The sequence below is a fragment of the Dermacentor variabilis genome, chromosome 5 (genome assembly GCF_050947875.1).
Source record: "Dermacentor variabilis isolate Ectoservices chromosome 5, ASM5094787v1, whole genome shotgun sequence".
Classification (NCBI taxonomy): domain Eukaryota; kingdom Metazoa; phylum Arthropoda; class Arachnida; order Ixodida; family Ixodidae; genus Dermacentor; species Dermacentor variabilis.
This window is the reverse complement of record NC_134572.1, coordinates 103,321,000-103,338,353: the sequence shown is the minus strand read 5'-3', so window position 1 is coordinate 103,338,353 and position 17,354 is coordinate 103,321,000. Positions and strand designations below refer to the sequence as shown.

General features: G+C 43.5%; 1 protein-coding gene across 1 annotated transcript; it reads left to right on the top strand.

Annotated features, from left to right (window-relative positions):
• The first annotated feature begins 840 nt into the window (after positions 1–840).
• LOC142583001 (alpha-tocopherol transfer protein-like) lies at positions 841–16,626 on the top strand. Its single transcript, XM_075693215.1, has 5 exons — positions 841–1,131; positions 6,341–6,580; positions 9,228–9,421; positions 10,724–10,834; positions 16,305–16,626. Exons 1-5 carry the CDS (start codon positions 975–977, stop codon positions 16,533–16,535), a joined length of 933 nt encoding a protein of 310 aa, XP_075549330.1. The 5' UTR covers positions 841–974; the 3' UTR covers positions 16,536–16,626.
• Positions 16,627–17,354: the final 728 nt, after the last annotated feature.

The following is a 17,354-nucleotide window of genomic DNA, read 5'->3' as shown; positions in this document are numbered from 1 at the left end:
GAGGCATGACCGTAGAGCTTCTCTTTCTAAAAGTATGAGAGGTTTAATTTTGTAGGCGGGGCCACCGGAAAGTATCACGCAGCCGAATTCTAATATGGGCCGAACATACATATTATAGATCATCAGTAAGGTATCCCTGCGTAGTCCAGAGCGACGGTGGCTGAGCCGGCGGAGCATAGCTACGGCTCGTTCTGCCTTTGTTTTAATATGTTCAATGTGACTGCGCCAGGTGAGTTTGCCATCGTAAATGACACCAAGGTACTTGACTTCGTCAACTTGAGGAATGATTTCCTGTCGGTATTGTAAAGTAATTTGCACCTGTGCAGTTAATGGGAGTACCAATACCGCACTTTTGCTAATATTTAACGACATGCATAACCCCTCTAGCCATGTCTCCAGCTTTCGTAAGTAATTCTGCAACGACTGTTGTAGTGAATGTATATTATTTGCGGACGTAAAAAATGCGATATCGTCCGCGTAAACAGCAGCAACAACACATACTTCGTCCTTATCATCTTTGCTGTTCCCATCTTAGCCTTATTGACCGCGAAACTATAAGCAAGGGCTGCGTAGGGCCAAATATTCTAGGAGTTGACCACGGCTGCGTGACTTGACTTCTATTAATTATGGCTTATGCCTTAGTTCTTAATATAGGTTGCTATGGCTAGGCAGAGGAGCACTCAAGTGAGATAACCAACGCAGGCGAGGCTGAGATAAACAAACGTTTTGCATCTCCATGCAGGCGAATGCATGCCAGCATTAACAGTGCGTCCACGCGCACCGTTTGACGTACTTTCCTTTGCAAGCGGTTCGCGTGTGTTTACGCACTAGCAAGCCGCTGAGAAATTTTTCCTCTAAGGCTCTGCGGCTGCCAGAAACGCCTCTTTCCTGATCGCTGTTTTCGCAGTCGAAGCACTTATCGGACAACGTGTCTGCCGGCTTGCCGAACCTTTTCGTTCACCACTGTCCCTACAATGTCAGGAGTGTACACCAAGAAATGTGTCGACGACGTGTGGGATGTTTCGGAAGGGTCGCTTCCATTCAAGCTGCAGCGGATAGCTGAAGTTGAGTTGGGAGAGACTTCAGCGAAGAGAAAAGCAGCCCTGGAGAGGCTTTCTCAACTCTTGGAAGGTAAGCATTCAGTACACCTCTTTTTGCAGCGCACAGTGCACGCATGCTTCCAGCATCGAAATCACGCGAACTTCTCCGTGAACACATTACCTCACTCTCGTACTTGCGCTTGGAGATGCTTAACACTTTTTCTTTGAGTGCCCTGGACTCCCTACGCAGCGGCTACCTTTGGTTGAGGCAATTCAGCGCAGATGTTTGCGTGTGAGGCGACGTGAGCGATGTGGTATTTTGGCGAGGCTGGACATTCAGGAGGCACGCTTCTCGCTGCCTTTCCTGATTCAGCTGTGTGCCTTGGAATGGTAACGTTTCGCAGACCGGTTTCGGGAAAGTTGTGAAGGGGTGGCTGGGCTGGGCGCGGCATCGTGTATGTGGATGGCGCACATGCTTCTGAACAATGATGCACGCGACGACATGAATGAATGAATGAATCTATGAATTTCACACTTCTTAAACTCTGCGGGAGGGTGGCGCTGGCACTGAGCAATCGCAGAATGTGAGCCTCGCAACACGGCCGAATAATCCGACGAAATCGCAATAGAGCTAATGAAACAGCTGGTTCAAAAGAGCAAGACACTGGTTACTAATGCCTTAGAGCAAGCGACTAGAATGAAGAAAATTTCGGTTGGATGACGTGAAAGCAAGATCAACCTCATCTACGAAACCAAAGGTGACAAGGGCAGGACCAGCTCGTTCAGGCCTGTTATAGTAACGTCGGTGATATATAGAATGTGAATGCAAGCCATAAAATTAGAATTGTTGATGTGGGTGGTGAGAAATGATATAATGAGGCAACTACAGAGTGGTTTCATAGCAGCAAGGCGCTTGCAGTATATGTTTGTTCTAACGCAATGCATACATTTCAAAAGCTCACAATAGATTTTGACTGATAGCATCTTCAATTTTATGGGGGTCTACTACAATACAGAAAGGGAATCGTTATGGGATATTCTCAAGCACATAAGCATAGACGATGACTATCTGTAACTGCTGAGGGAAATACATAGGGGCAACCGCGTACAATTTGTAGGGGAGGGCCAGAAATGCAATGATGCAGTGAATATTTCCCAACGACAGGAGCAAGGGTGTCCTATCTCTCTGGTATTGTTCACGCTTTATGTTAAGGGCGTAGAAAGACGACTGGAACACAGTGAATTACGGCTTGATTTATGTTAGATTCATAATGGGGAAAGGGTGCAACAGAAGGTCCCTGGGCCGATGTATGCTGACGGCTTGCGCATGGTGGATCGTGTAGCGGACAATGCAAGAAATTTAGATGCGCTTTCGAATATGTGTGGTAACGGAGAGACCAATCTGGGCCTTAAGTTTAGCACAGTGAAATCGGGAATTATAATCGGTAATGAAGAGACGTGTAATAAACAGCAAGTCATAGTTATGGACAAGCCATATAAAAAAACTCGGCGTAGACATAAACAAAGTAAAGGCTTACTACAAACACCCGTCAAGGTAATGTGACATCAAAGGAGATGCAGAATGCATAAATAAGGGAACAGGTAGCACTTTGGGCCTACAATATATACGACAGGGTGCGTGGAATCTGGAAAGAAAGTAATGGCGCAAGTGGTTACGTTCGCAAATGCCACTCATTGCGTAAAATCGAATATCTTGTGAGGGTTGGAAGGTAATGAAGATCGGTAGGCCGATTGGCTTTGGGACCCCACAGTAAAACCGCATAGGAAGCAGTGCAGGGTGACATGGTTTGGGCCTCTTTTGAAGCAAGCGTTCGCATTAAGTTGAGGCATGTGTCCGCTGCAGGCCCCTCAGCACATTTGAATTTGAAGGCAACTCAGCACATTCTAATGGAATCCGAAGGTATTCACCGAGCGACACCCGTAGGCAACGTGCACATTCCCGTAGCATTTGGAAGTAATGTGGATGGAAGCACCAACCGGTCAGCTGTCGAGATAAGGAGGAGATGTTTAAGTTATAGGTGGAAAAAAAAGCAGGGAAGGGACTCATACGACGGTATCCATTACACGCATAGGTAGCAGTACAAGGTCTACATCGAAATTTTAAGGCAGACAATGAATGTTAAGAAGATGTATGCAAAATGGCAGAATGATAAGCAAGTATACCCCGCGAGATTAACTCCAGCCCGCTACGCTCTTAAGCAAAATTACACCCTTTTGCTACACAACAATAATCGTAATCTTTCTTGTCAGCATTTCCTTTCTTTAATGCGGCGAGCCCCGTACTTTCCAGTAACAAACGGCATGCGCGTTTTCAGCATCACATGACATTCCCGACAGGAAAGTAGCGGGCACGGCCTTTTCAAGAAAGGAAACGCAAGCATGGCAGATATCGATTATTGTTGTGTGGCAGAGATACACCCCAAAGGGTGTAACTTTGCCTAAGAGTGTAGGTGACTATTTGTCACCACCCCGTTTCCAATAAATCAATAAAGGGTATGCCATTAAAGCATGCATCTCGCAACGTTATATCCGCATGCAGCCAGGAACATTGTCCCCTTTGTGGTTGACCTTTCTGTACTCAGTCCGTGTAGCACAACATTCCTCCATTATCCGTAGATCCCTGACAGAACGAAAGCTACACTCGCAGTTCGCGTCCTCATTTCCCTAGCAAAGCTCTTAGAGGTTTCTCTGTTTCTACGACGCCCCGTACAAATATCTTCAAGAGAAATAAAACGAAAATCCTGACACCGCTAGAGCCCTAATGGATCTGCATTACTGTTTTGCATGTGTTTGACGTTTCTCTTCGTTTACGCTTAAAAGGTGATGCGCCATTGGCATAACGTACAGCATGCATCGACTGCAGACAGTACGAAACAGAGGGGGCCGCAACGTAGTATAACAACAGATATTGTAACATTCAGACTACATCTTTTGAGAGTTGGCCGTTGTTCACCTTCTGCGTATCTGAAACATCCACGGTCCTTATGGAAACTTCGCGTTCTGGTCAGCTGGCTCATGAAGCGTTTACTTGTGTGCAGTCGGATCTTTCGTTACGTTAAAGCTAGTACGGAACGTTTAACTGTATCAGAGTTTCTTAATCTGTACCCAAATTATAACTGACTCCCAGTAAGAATGCTGCAATGTGGGAATCGATGGACGAAATTAGGACTTGCCCAATGCGAAGTGTGCAGTGCATCTAACTTATGCATTGCATGCACACTTATGCACAGCACAAAACTAGAGCTAGCCAATTGAGAATCTAAAAGCAAAAATGAAGAAAAACGTATCCATGTTTGCTAGATTTTGTTTCTTGAGTTATATTCTGTTTTACATTACGAATATCTATCCAAATTCTTTGTATGCACACCTTCGGCTAGCAGCGTGCTCTAATATAGCAATATTTGTCTCGGAACAGAAAGCTATGCTTTTAATGAAATTAGCAACCCTTTATGCAGTATTGGGTTGATATCTTCGCCAACCCGATTTCGAGCGATGTTCTAAGGGGGAGCTTTAGCTCGGGTCCTCTAAAGTGCATAAGAACAAAAAAATTGTTCTTCTCTGGAACAACTGCACTGATTTTGATTAAGTTTCTTGCATTTGAAAGAGAAACCTAAAATATACTCACCGAAATAAGCAGATACATAATTTTAACTGTCACATGTTTTACAATAAGTGTTTAATGTTGAAGCTTGGAAAAAGAATGATGCAACAGGTTTACAACTTTGTAACTCAGTAATAAATAATGGTATCAGAATTTTGTAAATTTCACGTAATAAGACATTTAAAGTGGACTAAGTTGTAATACACACCCCTCTGAAGTGCACCACTAACTTGTCATTTGTTTTACAATAAGTGTTTTATGTTGAAGCATTGAAAAGAAATAATGCACCAGGTTTTCTACTTTCTAATTCAGTAATAAATAATGGTATCCAAATTTTGTAAATTTCATGTAATAAGACGTTTAAAGTGGACAAAGTTGTTGTAATACACACCCCTCTGAAGTGTACCACTAACTTGTCACCGCAACGTTGTAACAATTTTCCGTAAACTGTGAATTCGTATATCAAGTGTTTTAAAAAACGCAGTTTACGGAACTGCAATACATATTTTTCGTTTAACGAGAGATATTGGTAAACATTGTACTGAAAGTTTTTTGAAGCTTACCAACCTACCAATATAGGCCCTAAATAAACTTTTTGCTATCTGTAGTCGCTAGAATTTAACTCGTTTTTCTCAAATGTAACAAATTTCATTCAAACCTCTCGAGCGGTTGTCTAAGAAATACATTTCTGTGTTTTACATGTATTTAAATAGGGCAATCGGAGTTGGCCCCAGCTAAAACTTTCTCTTTCTTTTAAATTTCGAGGAGAGCTGCCTCTTAAGGCTTTTGTCTTGGTTTCCTCTTCATCAGAGTAAGGGCCATCACATATCGTTTCTTGACGATTTGATGTTTTTCTGCACATCTCTTTTACTTACAGTTGAAGTATATTTGGCGCACTCCACAGTCTATACACTCTCCACATGTTGATGAGAACGACACTGTGTTTCCTCGTGGGCACCGGAAATACAGGAGGGATCTGTCACGATTCCCCCATGAAGTTCTTAACTGATGTACCAATGATCGGTGTTGCTTGGCAAATTAATTTCAGCGCGTTGTGTCGAAAGGAGGGGAAAGGGGGCGGGTCAGCGTAGCGCGACATCGTGCACCAGATGGATCACAGGCTGTTGGTTGGAGTCATGTTCGGGCTCACTGTGCCTGTCGTCTTGTTCGCCCCGTCTCGTGCTGCACTTGTGAAAGTGGCAAACTTTCCTGAAAGGAGGGGCTAGCGCGGAGTGATTGCCGAAATCTCTTGCAATGCTAGCTGCACAGGCAGCCACCGTCATCACCCTTTTCTGCATATAGCTATTCAGTTGACGAGCAGTTGTGTACAAAAGACTAGGAAACGTTGCGTGTCACGTTGTTGGCAAGAATGTGTTAGACGAACTGAATTACTCAGATTTCGCAAGGTGCACAGAACCACTTATCTGCACTCACCGCCACTTGACGAAGACAGCCCGCGTTAAAATTTTAGCGACTTCTCTTGACTCATCTGCTTTTTCATGCGTGCGCTGGTTCTTGCTATCTCCTATTTTCGTTAAGGATCATCGTGGCGGAACCACCTTGAGCACTGACGGGCTTGAACTGTGCCTTCACAATTTGCGCTGTAATATTGTCCAACTGTAAGTGTTCCAACTTTATACATAAAAGTGTTACTGTTTCCTCGCATCATCATTTACAGCCGAGCCGGAAATGAACGCTCAGAAAGACACCGCTTTCCTTCTGCGTTTCCTGCGGGTGCGAAAGTATGACTTAGAGTCGGCCCTGCAAACCATTCGAAACTACTACAGGTGCCGAGAGGCCAGTGAGTCCTCTTACCGGGAATTACTTCCAAGCAAAGTGCCGGCGGTTGCTCGCAATCTGCTCATGGTTCTGCCTGAGACGGATGTCCATGGGAGGTTGATCCTACTCTGCAGACCAGGTAAGTAACGATGCTTCAGACTGGACCTCATTATTCATGTATTCGCAAGCACACGTGGTCATTTCTCAGAGCCGCACTCCCATTGAGTGGCAATATTAGCTGTACATCCGATTAGGATTCCAGCAAATGAACCCGATACGGGACGACCAATATGTGACAAAGAAGGACGGTGAACTACGTTATGAATATAACGTAGTTCACCTACATGAGTGAAACTTCGAAGCGTAGATCGAAACCTGAAAGCATATGGCACCTTTTAAGCAGTCATCGCAAGAACAATACGCGTGTTCTTGAAGAGAAAATGACAGCAGCACGCTTTTCGAATGAAACGCGAGCATATGGAATTCTGTAGACTAGAGTAAGAAGGTGCAGTGCAGTTTCGCCCTTTCCTGACCGCACATATTGTTACGAGCCACCTCCGTTGACTAATGAAGAAGATGATGATGACCGGAACATTGCGGGAACGACCAGCACTTGTTGCAGTAGCGAGCAACGTGCTTTACATGGCGGCAGTTAAAACAGATAGGTCGATCATCTTCAATTGTCCAGTCAGCAGGGTACCTAGATCGCGAAGCGAACCTTTGATAACGCGGACACGATGTTTGGGTCGCAGAAGGGGTCTTACGACTGTCCACATCGCACGCAGCGTGAACCCCGAGATTCACTAGTTTGTTTCACATGATGGCTTGGACTAGTGAAACCGCTGGTGCGTTCGAGTCGCCGGTGTTAGAGTTGACAAATAGGTTAGCTGGAGCCATCGTTTCGATTTCGCGGCGGACAATCCTCGTCGTTTCGGCCATAGGCTGTGAAAGCTGAGATGGCGGCCGCTCTGCACACGAGACGTCGGGACGGTGTTGGGAAGGCGGGTGAATGGTCGTTCGATACGGCGGCTCTTGGCCTGCTAGAAGCGCTGGATCACGGCATCAACGGTATCACTTCTGCACATGAGCAGATTGAATGCGTCGTCCGCTATCTTCTTCAGGACGTGGCCGACCTTATCAGACTTTGGCATATCGTTGTCCGCTTTACTGCACAGCGTCAGCACATCCTGTATGTACGACAGGTACGACTCCGTGGATGTTTGGGCTCGAATTGACAGCTGCTTCTTCGCAGCAATTTTACGACTGGGGGCATTGCCAAACACATCACGGAGCTTTTGCTTAAATGTATCCCATCTCCGAGTTCGGCCTCATGATATTCATACCACAACTTCGCAATTTCCCTCAGACAAGATACATCATAGGCCAGCATAACCGTCAGGTCCAAGTGATCGTGGTCGCTCACCCGTTCGTATTGTGTCAGCCACTCATCAACTTCGGTGTCATCGGTCCCGTTGAACGTTCCAGGGTCTCGAGGGTGGGTTAAAGCAATCGTGGTCCACGGCGCAAAAGCAGACTGCGGCTGGTCTGCCATGGTGGTCGCACCGCAAACGCTGACCGCTTGGAGGCTCCGTCGTGTGGGGAGAGTATCCCGTAAGCGCACCGATGTGGGACGGGGCGTCAAATAGATGAAAGCGAAGCACAATTAGAAGTAGAGGATATTTACAGGGATGGCCAAAATGGCTGAACATGCGCAACGGATCGGCCATCATGGTCTTGGTTAGTTCCAAGGAGGCGGTCCGTAACAATATAAATACTTGAAAAATGTTTCTTTTCTATCTAAATGTGAAAAACACATGGAGAATTGGCATATTCTGTAAAAAAAAAGAATGTTTTGCGGAAGCTTTTTGAGCAATAGCGGGAAACACCATGGAAGTGTAGTTCACCCAATAGACCTATGAAATAATTTGCGATGCGTACAGACAGTTGTCTTCATATGGGAAGCATAGGTGTACGTTGCATTTGCTCTACATTAGTGTGTGACAGTACTGTAGCAGGAGATCTTGCATTAGTCTGTTTACCCTGAGCGTGCTTTCAGAAGAAAGTGAGTCGCGTGCCAAACGTTTTCTGCGTAGTTCTGTGTTGCTGCTCTAGACCCACAAATGACGCTCGCGACCTGTCATTCAGCAGTGGCAGAAGACATTTAGAGAGAAACTTCGCATTGAATAGCGAAACTCAAGAAGAAAAAAAAACTGTTTTTTGTATTTTGCTGGTAGGCAACACTGTCAATGAAGTATAATAAGGCCTATAATCTATGCACTGAAAAACTGTTAATGAATTCCGAGAAGGAAATGGGCTGCCTGTGAAGGAAATCCTTGTAGAGGGTGGCACGAAACTGAGAGGCGTTATGAGGGTAGAAATATGTGTTTATAAAGCTCCTTACGCTGGCACAAGGCAAGCATGATTGGGGATATTTGGGAGAGGCTTTTGTCTCGCAGTATGATGGTAATCAAGTCTTCGACTGTAATGAACAATCGCACATAGTACTGTAAATTAACGAAATAAGTTAACATCGGTTCTATCTGTACATTTTTGTGAACATTCTCAATGCGATATAAGCGGCTATGCTGAGAAGGAAGAATGCGAAGCCACTTGGTGAGCCTATGCTTGTTATGAGCGTCGGGAATAGCACTGCGTCAGTAGCAACTACCTCAAAAAGGAAGAAAATGGAAATAAAACTGCCATAATTTTGAGGCCAAGGCGAGATCACAATTGATAAAGTAAAGGCTACATATCGTGACAATCTGTTTTTTTTTTGTTCTTTTCAGGCTTATGGAGGCCCGAAGAACTGCCATACGCGGATTTTCATCGTGCTTGCCTGCTCTGTTTGGACCATATGGCGCCGAATCCTGTTACACAGACGTGTGGCATTGTTCTCTTGGTTGATTACGCCGAGTTCACCGCCGACAAGATATTGTGGGTGAACGTGGGGCTTGTTAGAAAAGCTCTGGGATATGTACAGGTCTGAAATTCCAATTTCGATCTTTAGGTGGTGCCAGTTGCAAATCAGCGACTTTATTGCAAAAATAAGCAACAGGCACCAGACTTAACCTCAGCGCTTTGATGCAGTCCTTGAGTGTGCATAGACAACGGCATGCGAATTAAGTTTTAATGTGCATAGGTTGTCACTTTTCACTACTTCATAGACACAATGCCTTAACAGGTGAATAAATCGCTAATAACTGTGCCATACCGGCAGACGAAATGGCATTATTTCTTCAATTTCTAAACACTTAATGCCAATCACGCGGCTCCACACGTATGCATACTCAAAGACGGTAATGTTTTCTGCCACTTACAGCTTAATACATTCTCACAACTAATACGGCCGTCGAATGCGTACTCCCGCACCCAGTGCTAGCCGTTACGGCTGTAAATGAAAGATAGCTTTCCGAAGTAATCCAGAGTAATTCGACGTGAAGTGTGTCTATTATAGTTTTTAGTGCCATTTCTTCAACTTGTGTCACTCAACTAACGTTTCTTGATTGTGTTACGATTGCCAGACGAATTCACTGCATTCACTGCAGCTATCGTCGTCACCCCTTTTATTATCATTAAAGATGCATGTGTATCTGCAACACCAGATGTAATGGTACTAAGGAACTTAAGGACCTAGACTCTCACTGACATTAAACCAAGCCGTGTGGGGAGGGTTGCACGACACAAATGGGAAGCTCGGTTCTAGATTTTGGCAGCAGCTATACCGTGCGATAACTACAGCGTAAATTATTTTTACTTTACATAAACTTTTGCATAACATTTTGCTAAAGCACGCGCTTAACTCGGTAACAAAAGCGAATAGGTTGCGACAGTTTCACAGGCGCAGCAGTTTAATATATCCACACTACATTTTTCAGCGAACGCATCTGTCAGGGCGCTCACATGAACCCGACAAAAACGGGTAAAGTCAGCTTGTAGGGCTGAGATTTGCTTGTCGCGTTCATGTAAACGCTAGCAGGTCGGGCTGCGTCCGATCGATTGCACCGGTTGGGCCGACTCAGATTGATCCAAATGCAACGCGTGTGCGAACGAGGACGGGCCGGGTCGGATGTTCCTAGACAGCAGCCACGGACAAGACGCACTGTTTTCGTCGTCCCTTCGCCAAATGCTGCCGCAGAAACCTCGAGCGGTTTGGTAGATGCGCTCACGTAAATGCTATCACCTCTGGCTCTCTGACCCCGACTTCTCACTCTGCCCGCCCTGTTCGTGTTCATGTAAAGGTAACTTTTGTGACGCGCCATCTACTTTGTTGCTGGTCTTTCAGGAAGGTATGCCGATGCGACTGAAAGCAGTGCATATCGTAAGACAGTCATACGCTTTCGACATGATTTTCGCCCTCTTCAAGCCCTTCATCAAGGCCAAGATGGCCGAACGGGTAAGTAAGCAGGTTAGACAACGAATTTTCAGTTATGTACGATGTTCTGTTCCTGAAGCTTATGCCGCAGGCCATGTTGTTGGTCATGATTATGAATTTGATGTTTTGTGGCGCAGGAGCCAAGTGTGGTCAAAGGGCGCCAGGTCACAGTAACTGAATTGCCAATGGACCAATCACATACGAGAGTTAGTTGTGACATGGCTCTAAAGGGGACTAAAAATAGTGGCTGTAAAAACCGTAAAATTTATACGTAATGAAAGTATGGCAATGACCACTGAGGTGTACTATAAACACAAGAGGCGTATAACGAAGGGATGGTAATACCACAGCATGTCAGCGGCAAAAAAATTCGAAAGAAGCACTATGTATTTCCAAAACCCTTGGAATGCGAGAGCCTGGATGCGGGTGCGATACAAAGGGACACTGTCGCAGCAACAGCCTCTTGCAAGAGGATGCTCTGCCAATCCCTAGTGCTTATCACTTTCAATAAACCAAAATCATTTGAAAAGCTTAAAACTCATTTGCTATCATATAACCGTTCTGGTCCAAGCAACATTGCCGGAGGGCGTGGTATATGCTCCCTGTAAGTTAAAGGGAAGTGCCTTTTACGTAAAAGTTCTGCTTCCTGACGTGCTAGAACATGAAGGACGGTGAGCCTTTCCCCACATCTGCCACAGGTTGGAGGTTCATCACCAATCAGCAGAAAAGTAGGGGAGCATATGTGTGCCCTGTCCCGAATCTGGAGAACAGGACATCAATGTGTCGTGTGTTCATTGTGTAGGTGGAAATACTTGACTGTGTTTTTTAATATTATGATTATTTTTATTTATTATTCTTGTCATCATCATCATCATCATTCGTTTCAGCTTCCCACAAGCGTCGCCAACGGTTTCTCAGTTTAGTATGTGAGAAAGGTTCAAGATGTCCTTATTCAGTGCAAATGAGCAAGCTTTGAATGGGCAATATGCCAAACGGCAGGCTTCCGAACTAAGGAAAAAACAGAAAGGAACGAAAATATGGCTAATGGAACCGCGCATGTATATGAAAACCAGGACATAGAATTGTGCCTCGGGTCGGGCACAAGCTGCAGAGATGCTGCATAGAGATGCGCTGATTGCATTATGCCTCCTAAGACAGTTCAGCAGCATGCATACCGTTCCACACAACCTTTCAACTATTCAGAAACTCCATAATGCATCTACGATGTAAGATCGAAAACATTACGCGCTTGCTAAGCTTTTGCGCTGGAATATGTTAAATGAACGGTTAAATGTGCATTATTTTACAAAAAAGTCAGAGAGGGGGCAAGGATAATTACGGGCAAGACAAGAAGATTTCTTGCATAAGGCTGATTACGGAATTTAGGTAAGCTGGCATTCAATGTTTAACCCTTCGCTAGGAACTTTATTTCAAGCACCATTTCCAGCAAATACCGATTAAAAATGTAGTATGAAGTACATTGTGGTTATGGTTACAACTTTTTCTTGTTCTGTATTTCTCCTGTCCGTAAATATATTAAGCAGAATGCAATGCCATATTGCTGTGGATTTTCAGTACATATTTATCGAACTTGAACTACGTGCAGTATTTTGAGCAAATGTCTCGTTTTGACTACTGGCTGACTTCAGGTCTACAAAATGAACTAGCACCTAAAGTCATTATTTAGGAATAAGTGCAAATTTATTATTTGAGGTTATATTTTATACCCAATTGTACTTAAGAAATATATAATAAAAGTAGTGGAACTGAATTATTTATCGTGCAAATTCTGGTGTATCTGGCTGCTCTTTAACTAGAGTTAGTAAAAACCATAATTTTTTTTTCATATATTTACCCTAAGGGCCCAGAATCGGGCCCTTATCGGGCCCGGGGGGGATAACAATAGGAAACTTCAAAGGGAGCGTTATAAGCATGGAGATCAAAACAAAAATAAATACCCGAACTGTTTTCAGCACCAAGGAGATACAGTGCATCTAGTACATGACGTAATGATTATATGATGCAATAACACAAGGTCGAGCTACAACACTATTACAATGATGTAACAAGTACATGACAATGATCAAAAGTAGTAAGACGCTCAAGTAGGATAACATGGCTGTTTAAGAAAGATCAGCTGGTATGGCAGGTTTGCTCATCAATTAGGTTATTAAAGCCGATTGGAAAGAAAATAATTCCTTAATGTTGGCAATGAATTACAGAAGGGCGTTTCACTCATTTATTAGTAAGAATGAAGGTGAGTGTATATTTTAGCACGCGTGCGAAAGGGAAATACACCTTGTGTTCGTGGTCAATACGGGCCGAGATGTGGGCAGCTGGGTGAATGAATTTGCGTGAACGGGCACTGTCACGGTAATAAACACTGCGAAAAAGCATAATTGTGAATATTTTCCGCGTAATACAAGAGGTAAAATGCCAAGTGTTCCTTTCATGGATGACGCACTGTAATGATGAAAATATGAGGGCCAGATGAATTTAGCGGCTTTATTTGAATTGATTCCAGCATGTAAGGAGGGTAAGCTTGATGTAGATATACCTGTTAGAAGCGTGCTCTAATAATGGTTTAATTAGCGAATTAAATGCGTGAAGTTTGGTGTCGGAATTGCATTTTAAATTGCGATTGAACACTACTCCTAAGTATTTATTTGGCGAAACTGTTTCAACTGCTGAATTGTTAATTAGGTACTCGTTAGGCAATAAACTGAAATTCGGGCAAAATTTGACGTGTTTAGTCTTCTCGATGTTAATTTTCATCTCCCGTTCGCTGCACCATTCTGAAAGAGCCGTTAAGTCGGATTGCAGGGTTAAAGTGTCGTTCCGGTTTGTTAGTTCTTTATATATTACGCAGTCACCTGCAAAAAGACGTGTGGAAGACTGCATGTTAGTCGATATATCGCTTACATTGATTAAAATGACAATGGTCCCAAAATTGGTCCATGAAGGACTCCCGACTTGACATGCGTGTGGTAGAGATACGTAGTGATCGATTTTAACACTGTGAAGTCTGTTAGTTGGAAAGCACTTATTCCAGATAAATGTTTTGTCATCTAGCTATAGGCTTCGTAGTTTTGTTAGTAGACATTCGTGAAAGACGCGATCGAATAATTCAGAGAAGTCAACAAAAATTACATCGCTGAAGAGTGACCCATTGATAGAGTTGTGTAAATCGGTTACTAGTTCAAACAACTGGGTGTTAGAGGATCGGTTTTTCTGGAAGCGGTGTCAGTTTTCAAAAAGTAATTTATTATATTCAATGCGAGGCATTATTTAACTGTATATGATATAATAAGTTTGCAGCAGATAGATACAATAGATGTCACGAGTCCCTTATTTTTAATAAATCTGAAGCAGTAAATCCAGAGTGCGCTGACACTATCACTGACATTATGCGATTACGTGATCGGTAATACAAAATCGACTGTACAATTACCTTGGGCCTCACAGTATTTGCATTTACTATAGCATTTCGTAGCTAATTGGCTAACGTCAGTACGCCCCGACATTTCATATCAAGCTGATTCTAGATCCTTCATTAGAAATCAAGGAGCAACGAAATAAATGGTGCTAAACTGCGCAACTTGAAGAAGCTTGACAGTAGTTACGCAAAAAATGAAATCCAAGCACTGCTTTACTGGAATACTGGCAGACATGCATAAAAGGAAAAAAAACAACAATAGCACAGAACGTAAGCATATACAATGAATAAATTGCGTCCATTTACTATTAAACTACGTACGCGAGCTACAATCAATAATACCGAAAAATATGGGGAGACGAGGAAGTCACGAGGAATCTTCAAGGTGATTTTCTACAAATATATGAAGCAGGCTCTGTAAGGAAATAAAGGCAAAGTCTATGCCATCGTTGTACATAAGCTAAGCTAGTAGAGTAGCAACAATTTAGTACAATTTCTTGAGTAGCAGCACAATCTAGTGCGAGGAACTGTCGCTCACGATATGAGTACGACGGCAATTGCTCTTAGTGACTTTCATAAGTATTTAAACTTGTTACATTTCAACTGCTTAGCTTTTTTTGGAGCTGGACGCGTTTATTTCTTATCTAGCTCAAAGCACGCGCGCTCGCCGATTAGTCATTGTCTCAGACCGGAGATGGATCCAGTGTGGCTGGAGAAACTCGCCACCGCAAAAACTCGATGGAGGTTACTCCACCGCGTTCAGTCAAGAAAATAAAAACGAATAAAAAGATAAAACTCGAACGGACGGAGTTAACTGCGCAATATAAAGAAAGAAGTTGAGAGTGGGCGAACATCTGATTATGAATCGAATATCATAGACAAACTATTCGTATTCACATACGAAAAGGAAAGATTCGGTATTTCTGAATATTCGAAGCCAACCATTTCGAAGAAGTTACTGTTGAAGTCTTGCAACTGTTCCCTGAGTGCAAAAAGAAAGTATTGCAAATTCTCAGAAGTGAAACAATCAGAAAAATTTTCAAAGTAATGACGATACAAAGTGAGTGATGAAAGCTTTGTTTTTGGCTTCACGGCAGAAGCCTACCCGACGACCATCACTTTTGCTTGTAGTCTGACATTTAGTGTTTCTAGAGGGTGCTCATGTGGCAGTTTTGCCTTTTTTACGCAACATATAGTGGTGTTTTCGTTGCAACTGGCCCGTTTACATGTGCCTATGATTAGCAAGACCTCTTTCTTTTTCTCAATTTCTGATAGTATTGGCGACAATTTATTTAATGTTTTTGGAAAGCTAGTAATACAGCACTCGTTCATCCTTGAAAAGCTGGTTTGCAACCGGGTTCTGAATAAGGCAAGAAGTTGTTTGTACACGTATTTTTTTATGCCAATGGGAGATCTTGTTTATGGAACTGATCCTTTGCCTTTGATAGCTGTCCTGCTTGAACTAGTCCGCACAGGCGTAGCACCTAATTACACCAAAATAACTATTCCAGCTGCAATAGATGCATCTGCGTTTGACTATTAGATAATCCATCCCAATATTCAATACTTTCTATTCGTATTCCATTTATATTTTAAAAAAGGGGATATTCGTCTACCGCTTTTGGATGTTTTAATTCAAAGGAAGAATGTAAAGAATGTATAGGCAGAAATGCAACAGATGTATAGAAAAATCTGATTAGCCCAAGCACGTTAAACGACTATTTGACGCCACCGAAAAAAAAAGAAAAAAAGAAGGGGATGTCAATATCAATCATCATCATCATCACCATCATCATCTGCCATCAATACTGCCGTTTCAGAAGAAAACGCGAATGCTCGTTTGTGGGCCTCGGGCTGGGCGCGTAGTTTCACGGGAGAGGAGGGGGGCAGGGCTGCATGTAATCGTCACTCGCTTGCCCAATGACCGATGAATGTCAGTGATCCACAAAGTCGCACGAGTGCTTCAGCGGGGTTAGGAAGCTGTCTGCCTGCCTACTCGTATAATCCGCTTCAATGGTTGCCGCATAATTCTTTTTCTCTTATTCTTTACACAAGTACCGCTTCCACGGCGACAACTTCGAGAAGCTTCACGAGGAAATACCACCCAGCGCGCTACCCATAGAATACGGTGGCCAGAGAGAGCCACTCGACTTTGAAGACTACTGGAAGGAAGTCGACGGGCAAGAGGAGTTTTTCGCGCGTCTGAACAGCTTCGGCTACTCTACAGAGTGCAAGGATGACATGCTCGCTGAGACTGAGAAGCTGGGCGAACTGACTTCGCTTTGATGAGGAGAATACGGCTGTGGAGTTCCCAAACCCTCGTTACGTTGTATTTTTGCTATGAAATGTGCGAAATAAAGATTTTCCTCCAAAAAGATTCCCACATGAACTGAATAGGCACTATGTAGTCAGCGACAAGAAAGAAAAAAAAAAGGAATTTCGATGCCCCTGCCACTTACCCTCGGCGCTTTAACAAATAGTTGTTTGAAATGCCACCTGCGCAAAGAGAAGACGCCTTAAATGTTCAGCGACAGTAAGTACGCCGTGGTCCCACACACGACGCACTAAAAGGCAAAATATACAAGCGTGTGGATGAAGACAGTTTATCGCACAATGAGGTCGCTTGACAAGGGGAAGGGGGATTTCACGGACATTTTTTTAGAATATATTATGTTTAGGAGATGTTGACACCTTTAAGTGGCGCTGGCTACTTTTTTTCACAGGGAACTGAAAATAATAAAAGACACGGGTATAATAAATGTACAAGAAATAAACACGAAATTAAAATCAGCTCATAAATAAATTAATCAAGCACATATAGCCTAAAGTTCAAGCCCCAGATATAACAAACACGTGCAGTCTTTAAATCCAAACGCGTAAGTTATTGCCTGTTGTCAGGACCCTTGATGAACAGTTCCTGACCTTGTGCACAAATGTATATTTTGGCGCGCCGCTCTCCAGACGTTTACAAGGAAGAGCTAAGTGGACAGACTGACACATTCACCGATGTTTTATTTATATCTGACGCACAAAACACTCCTCAAGCAAGACGAAGGATCTAGTGGCAAAGAAGCGTCTGAGGCAAGTGAATGCGAGGTCATGGAT